Consider the following 17,087-nt stretch of genomic DNA (forward strand, 5'->3'; position numbering starts at 1 on the left):
AATAAATAAATAAATAGCAGGATTTTATATTCTTACAATGATACATAGAGCAAATGAGGGGAAAAAAAAACTCTATATATTCTTCCTAAAAAGCACACCAATGTTCTGTTGGAACATTGAAAACCAACCAACCAACCCCCAAATTCAAACACCCAACCCAGCCAGGATTTCAGCGAGGTGTGAAGAGAGACAGTTTTAAGGACTTCTCGTGAGCAGAAATAACATTTATACCCCAAGCAGAAGCAGGTTTGAAACCTTTTATTAAACAGGCAATGCATTGTGCAATGGTTCAGGACACAGACGCCTAGTGGAAAAATTTAAAAATTCTTCCTGGAAACAGTCTCTGAATCGACAAACCCTGACACGTCCTGTCCTCCCCTTCTCAGGGGCGGACGTCTTCAGGAAACTGGATTGTTGCGTAGCTGCTCTTATAAACGGCATCCCTGCTGTACTATAAACGTCATGCCTATCAGTACACACAAAAGGTGACGATGGTCCACGGCAAGACAGTGGCCAGAGGCACTGGCTGATGACAGTGCAGACCTGGGACTCCTAAGTAAGAAGTTCCGGTTCTGTTCTTAAAGGGCACCCAACATGTGCACCCTCTTCATTTCCATTCGCGGGCTGTCTGGGGCCTCTTTAGAATGGGGATTTTGAGTTGATACCTCAGCTCAGGAAGGAGCTTTTACAGGGTTCCTCCTTGCTGCAGCCCCTCTGGCCCAAGACGGAGGCTGTCTTGTCTTTTGGTTCCGCCTGTTTCCTCTCTCTTCCCCAGCACATCATAATTTGTTGACCAAAATCAATCTTAAGTTTCACAGTCTGTTTGCCATGATTTATCGGCAGTTTAAAACTAAGTGGTCCGTCAATGCAGTGAACGTCCTTCATCAGCAGGCTGCCAATCTATTTTATGATCTGGGGCATGTCGCTCCAAGCCTGAGATTTCTTTCTGGCCAGTTCCATCCAGGATGGCTGATCGGTACTCGTCGCGTAACTGGCTCTCTTCAGCTGATGCAACTCCTTCTCTGTCATTGCTGCAGCCTGAGCTGCTGGAAAGGGGACAAAACAGACAAAAGCAGGAGACAGGAGTGTGGATTTTCACGAAGTCTCTTGAATAGCTTTCAGTATATGTTACGGTCTTCTCTGTGTTCCAGGACACACAAGGCATTAATGTGTAAACATGTGAAGGTGTAAGTGTCAGGTTCGGAGTGCGTGTGACTGAAAGAGCTTAGGAGCAGGCTCAGATGGTTCTGGAGGCAAAGCGAATTGAGGATGTTCAGGGTCTAACCACAGAACATTGAAGGTAGGCTGCGCACTGAAACAAGCCTCGTACCTTCACAACCACATGCTTAAAGACAGCTTGGGGAGTTAGATTCTTGTGTCTTTAGAATGCAACATAAATAAAATGTAGGGAATACTGGGATGTCGCTCGGTGGTAGAATATATATATGTGTGTGTGCGTGTGTGTATACATATACATATATACATATATATACATATACATATATATATGATTTGTGTGCACGAGACCCTGGGCTCAATGCCCAGTATCATTAAAGCGAGAAATGACACATGCTACCACAGTGAGCTCAGAATCACATCCAAAAACAGTGTTTTATGATCTCATGTTCCCCAAAAGGCAAATCTTACAAACATAAGGTAATTACTAACCCACAACCAGGGAAGGGAATATGACAAACGGGAATGATTGTCTTTCCAGTGTGAGGGGAATGTTCTGTTCTTAGATTGCCAGCGGGAGGCAGGACTCTACAAATATACATAATCTCACTGTAAGATACATCCACTGAAATGCACATTCAAAATCCATGAGTTTTATGATGTGTAAATTTTTATCTCAATAAAAGCTGCATTAAAAAAAAATAACAGCTTAACACGGCAAAACGATTGAACAAAACAAACTCCCAAGTGCAGGAAAAATTTGGTTATAATGATGCCAAAGTATTTGAAAAGTCATGCCAATCTCATACCCAAGTTCTGATGGGACAGCGAGATTCCTCTCTGTAGTCCTTCCTTTAGGCTCAGCTTTGACCCCTGCCTCTGGGTCACAGGGGGCTTCGCAGGGGTCATCAGGAAAGATTTGCTTCGGACAAAGTCACCCTGCTTCACAGACTCCTATGGAGACACAAGAACGACACACATGCTGTCCAACAACACAGACACAGAGGGGTAACCACCCAAAGTGACTTAGCTACAGGATGTCTCTCTCAAGATGAATCACGCTGCTGGCGCTTTCCAGAAAGGGCTCCGTGCACCCGCTCATTCATGTTACCCGTCAAAATGCCAGAGCTCTCTGACTTGTGCCAGCTCCTTCCAGCCCACACGCACATGGTGGCTCCTTCCTTGCACCTACAATGCAGCCTCAGCCCCAGATGGTGGACAGCAAGGATTCTATGTGAAAGCCAACTGAATTTGGTTTGGAACTAGCTTTGTGGCTTTGTGACACATGGCAAAATGGCACGAGCTGAAACGGGCTAATGTAACTTCCCTTCCCCTGCACGACATAAAGGTCTTCAGCCCAGGGTATAACTAGGGGTTGCATTAGCAGGAAGGGAAACAGGTCCCACTGCAACGCAGGCTCCCTTTCCCATAGAGCAGAACCCCCATTTATCGTGCTGCTTAGTGATACAAAAGCCGAGTCTCGAGTCTCAGCCTGCTTCTAAGCACAGTTGTTTGGGTTGGTGGAAGTTGTTTTCAGCTGAATACATAATGCAACCGGGGGCTTTAGCTGTGCAGCCCCAGGTGAGGAATAAGGGAACCCAGCAGGCGGCAGCAGGAACAGGGTTCATTTATCACCGCACAATGAGCCGAGATGGATCTGGTGACAGTGTCACCAAGTGTCTAAGGGGAGCCTTTTTTTTTTTTTTTAACTGTCTTCAATTTTTCCAGAGGCTGAGCTGCGTTGCCTAGGAGGCCAGAGCACAGTGCTGTCTCCGCTGCCTTTGTAACAGCCCACACAGGCAAAGAGCAGGCAGATTGCTCCTCTGTGGAAGCTAGAAGCTGACATATTGACTTGGCTTCACTGGTCCTCAAGCACGTGTCAGCTGTCACCACAGGCACAGGCTCTGTGATGCTCACTCAGGATCTGTGATCATGCAGTGCATGAGGTGCCCATTGCACCCTGCCAAGCTCCCTCTCCCTCTCCCCCGCTCCGCACCCAACTCCACGGAAATAGTGTTTTCTCTCTGCACCTGGGTTTGCTTTCCAGTTTCTGTCTTTAGGATCCGTGACCCAGGCTTGTCTTCCTGGTTGACAGGCAGGTCTGGGGCTCCTCTTCGCTTCTGCCGGGCCATGGTGATCCAGGGTGGGGTGGGTTGCCCATCAGCCCCAGGACCTGTAGCAGCAGGAGGCTGACCCTTTTCTGTGATAAAGGCAATAAAGGAGCAGTCAATAGGAAGACAGTCCATCCCTTTTCTTCACTCACCCCCAAGTTGTCTCCCACACTACAAGTACTGTATTGCCTAGGCTCAGGGGGCAAGGGGAGGTGAGGTTGAGGAGTGGAGTCTAGGAGAGACCCCACTTTCCCTGACCCCCTGAGCCAAAGCCTCTCTGATGACATTATTTCTCTTCTTTAGCAGACTTTAGTTTTTCTAAAGATGCACCAAAGAGATTATCCCCTCCGGTCTGATCTGAGCCACCAAAAAAATTAAATGCAACTGCCATCTCAACATGCACGTCAAGGCCAGTTTCTATCAGGGCACTCCGTCTAGAAGGAGGCAGAGTGTGTGCACAGATAAGCTGTCTTTGGCAGTCTTCATTTGGGACCAGTGCCACTCCCCCCTTCCTGATTTACTCAACATGGTAAACACACCAGTGTCCTAACAGTGTTCCCTTTGTGGGATGTGATGCCATGCATAAAATCATTTCATGCTTCTTCATTTCCTTATAGAGTTCTGTCATCACCTGACATAGGAAGTGTGAAGCGCCCGCATGTTTGGCAGACCGTGTTTCTCTTTTCCTGCTCTCCATGACATCCTCAGAGGCTCCCTCTGGGATTCCCTTTTTTCTTAAAGAGCTGTCTTTGCTCTCACCTATCATTTCTTTACCCTTAGTGACCAGGGGTTCCCTCTGATCTCTCTCTCTCCACCCCCCATCCCTCTTTTTCTCCCCCCCTCCCCTCCCTCTTTCACCTTCTCTCTCTCTACCCCCTCTTTCTCCCTTCATCTCTCCCTCCCCCTCTCTTTCTCCCTTTCTCTCCCTCCCTCCCTTCCTCTCTCCCTTCCCCTCTCTCCCTCCCCCACTTCTCCCCCCCAACACACCCCAGCCCCATCACACCAAGTGCTGGCCAGAGGCAGCTGCCTCACTTGGAAATAGCTGAAAATTTCTCTCTGGGTCTGAACTTAATTTTCTCAGTTGTCAACATATATGGAGAAGTTCTGATTGAGACTAAATTTACAACCAGAAGAACTTGCCATTCCAGTTTTAAATCAGTAACCAGTCAGGGCCAGGGTGGCCTCAGCAGATCTAGTATGTCCATGATCTCCCTAACACTCCGGTTACTTCTTTGCCCAAAGGCACAAGTTCTGGCAAATTCTTTATGCCGTGCACTTGAATAATTTCATTTGAGCTAAAAGATTTTTAAAATTTGACCTAAAAATTTTCAACTGAGAATAAAGGGGTCTGGGAGGCTACGCGGTTAAGAGCACTGACTGTTCCTCCCGAGGACCTCCAGGTGACTCACAACCATTCATAACTCCAATTCCAGGGTTACATCACCCTCTTTGGCCTCTGTAGGCATACCCATGGTGCACAGACAAGCATGTACACATAAAGAAAAAAATAAAAAGAAATGAGCAGAAAGTTACATGGATCAGCATGCAGGGGGCATTGGTATCAGAACAGATCATTGAGGGAATCTGTGACTCTGGGGTTGGCTCAAGGACAGAACCTAATGGACCAGACCCAAGGCCGACACCTCATTGTGACAACAAACATTTTCTCTCCCAGTCTTTACACGGAAACTGTGGTACACAAAGCAACTCCATTAAGCTTGGAGGAAAGCAGTTCTCCCCTTGTATCAGGGTTATGCTGGTGGAACTCCACTCCACGCACAGAGGGATCGCCTGCTGAGCTGCCTGCCTGCAGGGTGACAAAGTTTCCAACTGTACCGGTGTGTGCCCATGTATCTACATTCACAGGCTGACTCACAGAAGCAGGTGAACCCTGCAGCTGCACCAGGCTGTGCTGGAGTGAGACAGGTGACCTACTCAGGCAGCGCCACTAAACACTGACCTGGGCAAGTAACCAACACCTCTCACCAGCCGTTTCTTTCCTTCTTGGTTCCCATGTTTCCCCCAACCCGGACCCTTCCCATAATGTTAAGTCTGAGATCTTGCATCTCTGTCCCAAGTATGGGTAGAGCTGGGTGACAGCCATTCTGCTCTGTAACACGGGCCTGAGTGACCTCCGTGACCTCCACCCTCACTCTCTGCACTTGACAGCCACATTGGAGGCAGGGCTCTGGGTCTGTGCTCTACCTGGGCTGTGGAGGGGTAGAGAGGGGGAAGATGCAGGCCCTAGACAGCACAAGGATGCCTTCGGGGGCCAAAGACTTTGCAAGTGACAGTTTAAAGTAGGAACTCGCAGGGTCAAGGCTGCACCATCGAATCCCTTCTGGGATTAAATCTGTTCAAAAGGTCAACCCCAAGATAACATAAATGTGTCAGTTCAAATGAAATCAGAGTCAAACGTTCCTTTATCTTTCTGCCTCAATAAAGACTTAACTTCCTGGGGATTTGGTTAAAGATCTCTGACACCTCAGCAACCTCAGCACCTCCTTCCTGAGTGACAAGGTTAGATTGCTAAGTACACCTAGGTCTGTAGCCAACACCCTGGAGCTAAGCATTTCCCTGACTGAAGATCAGAAACCACATGTTGGAATTTGTGCGATCCCTTTGCTTTGCTGAGGGTCTCAAAGAGGCTGAGTCCCCACGCACAGTTGCCAGGGAAGGGAGCAATCTAATCTACCGCAGAGCAAACCCGACTAAGACTTCCAGACAGCCAAGTGCTATATAGGTGTGGGGAGCTGGAGCATCCCAGGGCGCATCCCAAAACCATCGGACTGCATGGGACAAACAGCTTCTGAACAGAGGAAATCATCATTCTGTTGTTATTGAAGGTTAGGATTCCATTACAGGAGCAGTTGATACACTGGTTCTTTATTTCAAAATGCCTTCCTCCTCATTAACATACTCTCTTCCCTCAAGATCTATTGGGGAAAATATGCTTAAAGACTAATCCTCAAGACAGCTTGTCCTGGGGCTGGGTTTAAGGCCAGCGATATGCTCCTGGGCGGACAGACTGCCCTGAAAGTGGGTGTAAAATACGGGTGGAAATGTTCCACAAGACAACCCGCTAGCTACACCTCCCAGGTGCTGGTAGTCCTGTCTCTCCCCCACACCCCAGCACAGTGCCAGCCGGTCTCCTTTCCAGTGTGGGCTGAAGAGCGCTGGCTGCTGTCACTGTTATTGCTGGTAAATAAATAAACAAATGTAAACAACCACCTGGTCAATTTCAGTTTCCTAATCACTTTAGAAAGACGGGGAAGCCAAGGCAGTGGACTTATGGTCTCCTAACACTGCGGCAGAGCTATCTGTTATTTAGAAGATCTACACTGAGCCGCTTCCCCAAGTCCTAACCACGGAACCATTCCCGGGAAGGTCGACCTACAGATGGCAAACACTGCCCATCACTTTAATTCACTCCTTTTTCTTGGTTTTGGTGCCTATTAAAAATTCAAGCTTAAGGTACTGCTTTTTGTTTGTGTTTTTTTTTTTTTGTTTTCCCAGAAAGAATCCTAGAAGTGACCAGCTAAGGGACAGGAGGTGAAACTCAAACGGTGGGGGCCACACCCCCACGACCCCTGGCATAGAGCTGAGCCTGGATGCCCACACAGCTGTGGGCGGGAAGCAACCAGCCGAAGGGCGTGAACTCCAGTGACTCCCGGCTTCTTTGGCTGAGAAAACAAAGCAGATGTTCTGCTCCGAGCAAACTCGAAACAGGATGTTGTCTCCACTTCTTAAAAACTTGGTGTGTGCTGCCCCCCTTTGAAGCAACAGTCTGCATGTGTGCGTGTACATGTGTGCACACGTGCTTGGGTGTGTGTACATACAAATTCATGTGTGTGTCTGCACGGAAAGGCCAGGGGTTGATATCAGGTGTCTTCCTAAATCTCTGTTTTTGTGAGATAGGGCCACTCACCTAACCTGGAGCTCACTGGTACAGCTAGACTGGCTGGCCAGTAAGCCCCAGAATTCCTGACTCCCAGTGCTGGGATAACAGGCAAATGGGTGTTAGGGATTCAGTTCACGTCCCCATGCTTGTGAGGTAAATACTTTCACTGACTGAAGTCATCTTCCCAGACCCTAAACTGTCATTGTAAAAATGTATATCCACAATTCATTCCCAGGTTTTAAAACTGTCTCCAGCAAGAAGGGGCCTAAGTTTCTCAATAAGACCTCTGATCTAAAGTGGATGTATTAGTAACCGTGTCTCTCAAGTGGTTGAAGTCAGAACAGGGGACCATGCCTCTGTACTTCAGTAAACCCCACTCAGTCCTGTTGCAGGCTTTTAAGGTCCCCAGATACAGTCCTGATTTACATGAGGGGCATGGCAACTACAGACAGATGCTAAAGGGACCTCTAGGGCAGACGGAATAGACAGGACCTTGTGCTCGCTTCGGGGTTTATATTGGGCTTCCTGTATGAAGGACTTCAGCTCTGTTCTTAACGCATTCACTGATGGGTTGTTTGTCCTGGTTCACAGACCACTCCTGGTCAGCACACACTTGTGGGCTTTAGTGGCTTCCCATTACTTCTGGCCAGCGGCCACTTAGAACAGAACTCAGACTTGCAGTGTCTGCTGGAGGCTTTATCTCAAAATTCTGAGCATTTTAGAAAGCGGGCCAGGGCTTTCCATAACGCAAGCTCCCACATGACATAGAGCTGTGAATGAAACCACCATGCCTTCCTTTCCCCATTCAACAGGAAATCGATACCCATGGCTCACTGACTCCCCATTTGAGGATGCTCTCCTTGACAAACGGCATTCCCAATCCCGGATCAGGTGCTCGTATGGTTACCTAGAGATATGTATTTGGCAGGACAAAGCTGAATGCCTTGGTGTGCATATTCCCTGATGAGATGCAACACGAGGGCCTTCTGCCTTCTGTGTTCAAACCTACACTGTGCACGTGTCTCTATTTAGTGCCACATGCTGGGGTTTTTTTCTTGGTGTTCTCGGTGTTTTTATTTTCACACAGGCTTTCCCTGTGTAGCCTGGGCTCGCCTGGAACTCGCTCTGTAGACCAGACCGGCCTCAAACTCACAGAGACCCGCCTGCCTCTGTTTCCCCACGTGTGGGATTGAAGGCACACAGCACTCTACCCCAGTGTTTAAAATCACACAAAGAGCAGTATGATATGCTGTTCAGAGTTCCCAAGTGCAAGACGGTTATGCTGTGCCTTCCCATATCGCACAAGAGAGCATGTGTTCAGAAAGGTACTTCAGTCATGAGTTACAGGGCTGACAGCTGCGAGTTCAATGCTAACAGATCGACAATACAAGGTGAATTAAGATGTCTTTGAACAGAAACAGAGAGACTAAAGCAAGATTATGTATTGACAAGCCAATTCTGAGACCAGACACTCACAGGAGCCTCACCTTGTATTTCCCCTAACTGAAATTCACTGCTCTGAGCCAGGTGGTGGTGGTGCACGCCTTTAATCCCAGCACTCGGGAGGCAGAGGTAGGCGGATCTCTGTGAGTTTGAGGCCAGCCTGGTCTATAGAGTGAGTTCTAGTTCAGCCAGGGCTGTTACACAGAGAAATCCTGTCTCAGAAAAACAAAAACTAAACAAGACAAAAACAAAAAGGAAAGAAAAAAAAGAAACTTACTGCTTCACTACTCTGCCCAAATATCATAGTTGGATTTTTTTTATGCCTATATTATTCTTCAATAAAAAGTAAGGACAAACAGGGGATCGGAGAGATGGCTCAGGAGGTAAACTGCCCACTGTGCAAGCATGAAGACCTGAACCCTAGCACGGACATCAAAAAGCTAGATATGGTGGCACGCACTTCCAATCCCAGTGCCTGGCAGGCAGAGACAGGATGACCCCTGGTGCTTAGACCAGCTAGTCCTGCCCAGTTGGTCAGGTCCATGTTCAGTGAGAGACCCACTCTCAAGAAATAAGACGGAGAGCACTCGAGGAAGATACTTCATATCTGTCTCTGGCCTCCGCATGCACACACGTGTGCCTACACAGGAACACAAACACATGCATATGACACATAAACACACACACACAAAATACAAACTAGAAAAAGCAACTATAAGATCATCAGGTGCTAGGCATTGGTCAGGGAAAGAGTCCAGCTTCCTGTCCAGAGAGACAAGGTGGACCTTCAACCACGCAGTTGTTTCCAGGATGCAAGGAGGAAGGGTATCAAGGGACATTGAAGGAAGTCCCCTCCCTCACTGGCAGCTCCTTCCCATTTTCTTTACCCCCTCAGGCTCCAAGGCATCCTGGGGGCTAGCTTAATTTGCTTTTATGAAGACTGTCTCTCACCCCACTCCCTAGCTCTCAGCACAGATTCCTATCGCTTCCGAAATCTCTTTCCCAGCCACAGTCAAGGCCACAGGGACCACACTGTCCTTAACCTGTGACTTCCTCTCATGAGGTCACGAGAGGGTCAGGAGGCACAGGCAGGAGCTCCTTGCTTGAATCTGCTTCCTCAGCCCCAAGCTTCTTGCGGTTTTAATTTCTACCCACAACCCAGAAACTCACCTTTGCCTGACCTACACAACTCCTCTCTCGGTCTTCACACCCACAAGATGGGAAGAAAAAAAGCCTGTCGGGCTAGTGAGATGGCTCCGCAGGTACAGCCACTTTCTGCCAATCCCGAAGACCTGACTTGACCACCCCCACCAGGACCCGGATGCTGGAACAAAAGGACCATGACCCAAAAGTTGTCATCTGACCACACATGCACCATGAGACATCTGCCTCTAAGTATATACACAGATATTAAATGACTAAAGTGTCATGATTTCTAAAGTGTCACTCTAAGCGGTCCTGTTGCTACTCCAGGATAGTGAGATCTGGTGAGGATCCAGTTAGTTCCTCATTCTTTCTGCCAGTCGGCCTCTACAAGGTACTTCCCATCCCCACGTCTGCACAAGGCTCGCCATCAAGCTGCAGTACACAAAAGCGATTCCTATTTCCACAACCGAGGGCCTAGTTTCTGGTTTACTGTTCTAGTTTGTTGTGTTTCAAGGCTCTCCGCCCAGAGGTAAAAATATGTTGAGAAGGCAGTGACAAAATAACAAATGACTCATATCTGACTGAGGTACGCAGAGTGGGGCCAGGAGTCTGGTCACCCGTGTGCGGGCACATTTACTGGGGGCGCCCAGAGGGAGAGATGATCCGTCAGATTCTGTCCCTCACTCAGGCATTGCTAGCTGCTCAATGCTTGGCTAGGCAAACTGAGAGCACACCCAAGACTGGGCCAGCCCTACAGCTACACCTCACAGCCGGGTCCCTGGGGAGCTGTTAGTGAAGGTGCTAGACCCAGAGTACATTGCTTTCCTCTGCTGTCACCAGCTGTGCGATTAGAACTGATCTCTGGGCCCAAAGCAATGACCCCGGCCCAGCTCTCAGCCCAGAGCCTGCAGGTCTCAATCCCCTGCCTCAGACGGAACTAGGATCTTGCAAGGACACGGGATGTGGGGACAATTATTTGAAAATAATTTTGAGTGGGAAGAAAAAAAACTATTGTCTTGTATGACACCTTCTCCATACAACCCAAATTGACCTGAAAAACGCCTTCCAGGAGATTCCTGGCCCTGCCCCTCCTGAGAATAGCTAAGAGCAGCTGGAACTCCATGTAGCCAAGAAGGAATAAGCAATCACTTGCAGGGATGGCCCTTCTCCACAGCACAAAGATCTGCCTTCTATTACACAACTGGGCCCTCCCTCACCAAGCCCTAGCAGATGGGCAAGGCCTCTCCACCAAAGATATGGTGGGAACTGAGTTCCACTCAAGGTGGCTATTCAGAGAGGCACTGTTAGCCTTCAGTCAGTGTATAAAAGGACCCGGCAGAACCAACTTAGACAGAGGAAGTATTTATCTTGACCTCACACTGTCAGGGTTTTAGTCCACTTGGCCCCATTGCTTTTGGCCTTCAGTGGGAAAAGATACGATGGCAGGAGCCTGCGACAGATGAGACCTGTTTACCTCATGGGAACCCGTAGGCAAAACAGGGACAGGAAGGAACCGTGGTCCCAATAATCACTTCAAAGTTTCACCACCAATGACCTAATCTCCTTCCTTTAGGCCTGCCTGCCAAAGATCCCTCTGCATCCCAAAAGGCTCATTAGCTGGACCAAGTCTTCAACACATGACACATCATCCTTTGAGGGGCATTCAAGGTCCAAACTCTAGTAAGCATGGTATTCCTAAGGACCTTCTACGTTTCAGATCCTGAAGCTCGTGGAGTAAAGTGGCTTTCCCAGGATCACTTGTCCAAGATGGTTGGTTTGAAATGTCAACATGTCATGACTTAGGATCTTCTGAGGTGTGTGCTTCAGTTGAGGAACTGTCTACATCAGGTTAGCCTGTGGGCAAGTCTGTGTGGCATTGTCTTACTTGCCTTAATGGATGTGGGAACACCCACCCCAAATGTGGGTGACACTTTCTGGCAGCAGCCCAGATAAAATGAACACAGAAGGAGGATGAGGATTACTCCATTAACTCGATGGTATTAGAAGTCAGTTTCTTTCTTTCTTTCTTTCTTTCTTTCTTTCTTTCTTTCTTTCTTTCTTTCCCTCCTTCCTTCCTTCCTTCCTTCCTTCCTTCCTTCCTTCCTTCCTTCCTTCCTTCCTTCTTTTTTTCTTTCTTTTTTTTCTCTCTCTCTTTTCTTTTTTTTTTTTTGGGGGGGGGACTTCCAACAAGGACTGAGGTCAAGTGGATTTCTAGGAACCTTCCTGGCCTTTAGTGCCAAATTAATAATACTAAGGCACCCAGCATTGTAGATGGACCAACTACTGGTTCATGGCCTCTCTGGTGTGAGGCAGCCATTGCTGGATGACTCCAACTGTTGCTGTATCTAATCTTTTTTTTTTTTTTTTTCGAGACAGGGTTTCTCTGTAGCTTTGGAGCCTGTCCTAGAACTAGCTCTTATAGACCAGGCTGGCCTCGAACTCACAGAGATCCACCTGCCTCTGCCTCCCGAGTGCTGGGATTAAAGGCGTGCACCACCACCGCCCAGCTGCTGCATCCAATCTTAAGATTATTGGTCCTCCAAGTATGCTACTGCTGTTGGTGGATGAGTCTTACTGCATTGTGTAAACCAGTTTAGTAAACCCTTTATTCCTCTAGAGAATCCCAATACTTATGGCCACTGTGTAACAAGATGTGAGCACAGTCATTCTAACTTCTGATCTTCGCTTACAGAGCCACATGTACCCCATAAGGTCCCACACATTTCTAATACACCCACTTCTTCCCTGCTGAACTTCCACTTTGAGAGACTAAGATAGAGTTACTCAACCTGGGCTCTGTGCTGTCTCTGAAGCTGTTAATTCTATACCATGGAGGGGCTGTGCATTGGAGAATGGTCACCATCTTCCTCCTCCCACTCCACCCACTTTTGACAACCAAATTCATCTCTAAAGATGGCCAAACATCCACAGGAAGACATCAGAACACACAGTTCCTGCAGAGCTGAGTCAAGTTGAGTTTCCTGTTCCCTGAAGGTAAGGCATCTGAGCTGGGTCTGGGCTCCTTTCTCAATGACTGCAAGTCCAGAAGGAGTGAGTGGGAGAATAAGAGAGTTCTTTGATTGACACTTGCCACTATCAAACTGGGCTTGTTCTATGCTTGACAGATGTCTAGAAGGGCTCTGGAAAATCCCTGTCAACTTCTATGCCTCTTGGGTTTCAGCTGCTCCCCAGAGTACTTTAGTCCTTTTGGTAGCTCATCAAAGAGGGCTTTGAGGACACAGCAAGGTCCCAGGGAAGCCTTATCTGCCAAACATTTGTAAGTGGCTGGGATTGACCACCAGTCCTCCAAGGTGCTCAGCTACTGAGAACACATGTCCAGACCCCCCAAAAAAGTTTCATAACATCTCCTAGGAGACTCAAGAGCATGTGGGGTGTCTACTCCTGTCCCAGTCCACACACTGGGGGATCACAGAGCTGTGGCTGTGCTGGTCATAGAAGTCCTACAAGGTTCCACAATACCTACCTCGCAGGGTAGGTCGGTGAGTGGGTCCTGAGCTGCTAAATTCTGCATACACTGTCGAATGTTCTCAGCCTGAGCTAGAATGAAGAATCCTCACCGTGGTGTGTTCTATGCCATTGAGATGAGGAATCTGGCACTCCCTTGGGAAGAGAGCTCTGTGCTGTGAAATGGTGCCACATGTCAAAGGTAAAACATCTTTGCCAGTCTGTGTTCCCAAAACCCATATTAGCAACAACCTCATTGAAATACGCTGAAACTCAGCCGACTCTGGAGTGCAAACCCTCCAGATTCACGTTGCTCAGGTCAGGGTCATGCGTGCCTCACACAGCGAAGGTGTGGGAGACCACAAGAGCCTGGGGCAAGGCAAATGACTCAGAATGCAGAACTGTTGTTGCTGGCCCTAAGCTACAATGTCTCCAGTGCTTGACCCAGGAATTACAACTGCACTCCACATGGGCTGGGAAGGCATGGAGAACTTTGAAAGAGGAGCACCCCACAGTTAGATGTGGGGAGAGAACGGCAGGGGGGTCAGATTAAAGAAGGTGGGGTCTGTGGGGGTCTGGGGTGTGAAGGGAGAGAACCTACATAGAGTTTGCTAAGGCCCGGCTTCAGTTCCCCTTGCAGGGACAAACACGAAAGTGAGCACTGATGTGGGGAGGGAAGGGAAAGCAGCAGTACTTCCTGTTGAGACTGGTTGAAACTCACTGACCCAGTTGCACAACCTGACTGGCATTTTTCTTCCTTCAGGCCAGGTAGGGTGGGGCACGGACCAACAACCTCACTTACTACCCAGGAGGTGGTGGGTGTGGGGACCCATCTCCACTGTGCTGAAGATCAGTGCCATCTTCGTGGAGGACAATCTAGAGTCACTTAGTGAGCAGGGAACAGGAGTCCATTTGTGGGGATCTGACCTGGACAGCCCACAGTGTGACGCAGAAGTGAAATGGGCCAGTGACCGCAGTATAGTGACTGTCGTAGTCAGGGTTTCTACTGCTGTGATAAAACACCATGACCAAGAGCAGCTTGGGGAGGAAAGGGTTCATTTCAGCTTCCACTTCCACATCACAGTCCACCATCGAAGGAATAGGGAGAGAACTCAAGGCAGGAACCTGGAGGTGGGAATTAATTCAGAGGCCATGGAGGGGTGCTGCTTATTGGCTTGCTCTTCATGGCTTGCTCAGCCTGATTTCTTCTATTACCCAGCACCACCAGCTCAGGGATGGCACCAGCAACAGTGAACTGAGCCCTCCCACATCAACCATCAGTCAAGAAAATTCACCACACTTGCCCACAGGCCAATCTTGTGCGGGCATTTTCTCCACTGAGGAGCCATTTCTAAAACGACTCTAGCTTGTGTCAAGATGACATAAAACTAGCCAGGACAGTGACCAAGAGAAAAAATAAAAGATTCAAAACAAGCACAATGCCCTTCTTCAGGTGGTACCCATAGTAGACAGTGCTGAATATGTTGCGGCCAGGCCTCTCAAGCTGATCATCAAGGACTTCCTTGCTTTATTGTGGACTTCCGATATCAGAAGGCAAGCCAGTATGAATAGCACGTGGTGAAAAAAGTCACGCATGTGCCTGTCCTAGAAGGTCAGAGCCACAACTGTAGGGTGTGTGGGAAGGAATGGGCGTGGGGCTCTTTGCAGGGGCTCTTTCTGGAGGATGGGATTAGACCGCGTTCAGAAAAGGGTGGGGAGGAGGCTTTGCGCCTTGTATATTTAAGAGTTATTTTAAACTTTACACACAGTAACGCTCTCCCTTTTTGTTGTTAAGGTTTGAGTTTTAACGCATGCTTAGATTCTGAAAACTGTCAGGGACAGGATGTAGATTAGAGCTGATACTCTAAAGCATTCTCGGTCCTACTGCATGGCAGGCCCTTCGGCAACCTGCGGCAATGTCTGATCTGTCTTCTTCCCGATTTTATTGTCTAATGCCAGGAGCCTGTGGGAGAGGTCGCTGTACTAGGAAGCTTTCAAGGACAGGAGATGGGGGAGTCTCTATCCACTCTTCCTCCACAGTGAAACATCTCCATTTCTAAGAGGCACACACTTGGAGGAGCACAGGAAAGGCTGGGAAACACGGAAAGGATAAGGCTAACAAGGAACCTAAGTGTGAACCAGAGATGGTTTCCTAGATAAAGAAATCAAGATACAGGTGGGTATTCTTCCAAAACAATCAAACTAGGTCCAGAACATTGAATACAGAGTTTTGTGCACGCAAGGTGGTGCTGTTAGTGTTTTGTCAACTTGACAGACATTAGGTTCATCTGGGATGTGGGGAAGCTCAGATGAGAAAATGCTCCTATCAGATTGGCCTGTAGGCATGTTTGTGGGGACATGTCCTTGATTGATAGGGGAGGAACCGGCTCATTGTGGGCAATGCCACCCTGGGCAGGGGGTCCTAGGAGCTGTAAGAAAGGGAGCTGAACCCGAGTCTGGAGGCAAGTCAGTGAGCAGCTTTTCTTCTTGGCCTTTGCCTCAGTTCCCACCTCCCAGTTCCTGCCCTTCTTGAGTTCCTACCTCGGTTGCCTTTAATGATGGACTGTGATCAGGGTGTGTAAGCTCAATAAACCCTTTCCTCTACAAGTTGCTTTAGGTCATGGTGTTTTATCATAATAATAAAAAGCAAATTAAAGCATGAGATAATCTCTCTACCCCTTAGAAACATTACTTTGAGGCAGAGAATTGCTGAATTGTAGTGGCTGGCTTCCAACTTGCCACTGGTCTGCCTCTGCCTCCCAAACAGCTAGAATTACAAGCAGGTGCAAGTATAGCAGGCTCACTGCTAACTTTTTCTGTGTCTTAGAATTTTTCTAAACAAGACACTACCACCTTTTAAAAAATAACCCCTGCCATGTGTGTGGGAAGCTGGTTCTTGGCCTGTGATTTAGCTCTGAGATGGACTGGCCCTACAGGATGAAGGACGACGTCTTGGAAAAGGAACAAACTGGCTAACCTAGGCCGTCTTCCTCTCACAGCAAATCAGCAGACTGTGGCTCAGGTCTGTATACAGGCCTGTTCTGTGCTGAGGAGCACACACCTGGCATCATGCTCCTGTGATCTCCTGATGCCCAGCCCTTTGGCAAACTGGGCTCCGGTATTTATTACAGTATTTCCTGTGCCTCCTGCCCTCATCCCACTGCTGAAAGGTTTACTGTTCCCTTCGAAGGGAACCCGGGGTGTGGAAGGGCAGGGCAAGCATCAGTGCTGGGGACAGAGCAGCTGGAGACGCTGGAGTGGTTTAGTGTACCCCTCTGAGACCCCCAACACTTTCACTTTATGGTGTGCACCTGGGAGGAGGGTGGGGTAGCAGCAGCCCTATCTGTGAACTCTAGACCAAGTTCCTGCCACCACAAGGGAGTAAACAGCACAAGGCTTAAGAAGTGAATGAACATTGCCATTAGATCTTTCATTATCTATATGTGTTATACGAATTAAATTGCCTCCAGCTGCTACAGTCGGGGACAGCGAAAATGAGTGTCGAAGTCATGCTAATGAAAGGAGCCGCGAACAGAGCTGGGTGTGGGGACTCTTTCCCAGGTGAGGCTCGACCACACAGACCCGAGATTCTGCTCCGGTCTGTCGGAGGCAGCCTGTAGACCCCACGGTGGGGTTGAGGAGAAGGAGACCAGGCAGCACTCTGGTCCCGACATTATTCTTTCACATCACAGCCCCTGGGAGGATGGGCTGCTAACAGACTCTGGGTAACTCCTATTCTTTTCCCCTTTCAGGAAAATACAAACCATTCCTTGCGCCCAGCAGAGGAACCCAAATGCACACAGCTTTGGAATCCATTGCTATTTCTGTGGATTAGAAACTGTCAG

General features: G+C 48.5%; 1 protein-coding gene across 4 annotated transcripts in view; it reads right to left on the reverse strand.

The window, feature by feature from the left end:
• Positions 1–243: 243 nt before the first annotated feature.
• The window catches only part of Cracdl (CRACD like), a 126,374-nt gene continuing 109,530 nt past the window's right edge, over positions 244–17,087 (reverse strand). For 3 of the 4 annotated variants that reach the window (XM_057751419.1, XM_057751420.1, XM_057751421.1), the window contains exons 8-10: positions 3,207–3,376; positions 1,986–2,130; positions 244–1,046 (exon numbers count right to left, since the gene is read on the reverse strand). In XM_057751419.1, coding sequence (XP_057607402.1) covers positions 901–1,046; positions 1,986–2,130; positions 3,207–3,376 — 461 coding nt within the window. In that variant the 3' untranslated portion in view covers positions 244–900. The remainder of the gene's footprint in view (positions 1,047–1,985; positions 2,131–3,206; positions 3,377–17,087) is intronic. The other variant, XM_057751422.1, reaches the window with a different exon arrangement.

Source organism: Chionomys nivalis, chromosome 19 (genome assembly GCF_950005125.1).
Source record: "Chionomys nivalis chromosome 19, mChiNiv1.1, whole genome shotgun sequence".
NCBI classification, from domain to species: domain Eukaryota; kingdom Metazoa; phylum Chordata; class Mammalia; order Rodentia; family Cricetidae; genus Chionomys; species Chionomys nivalis.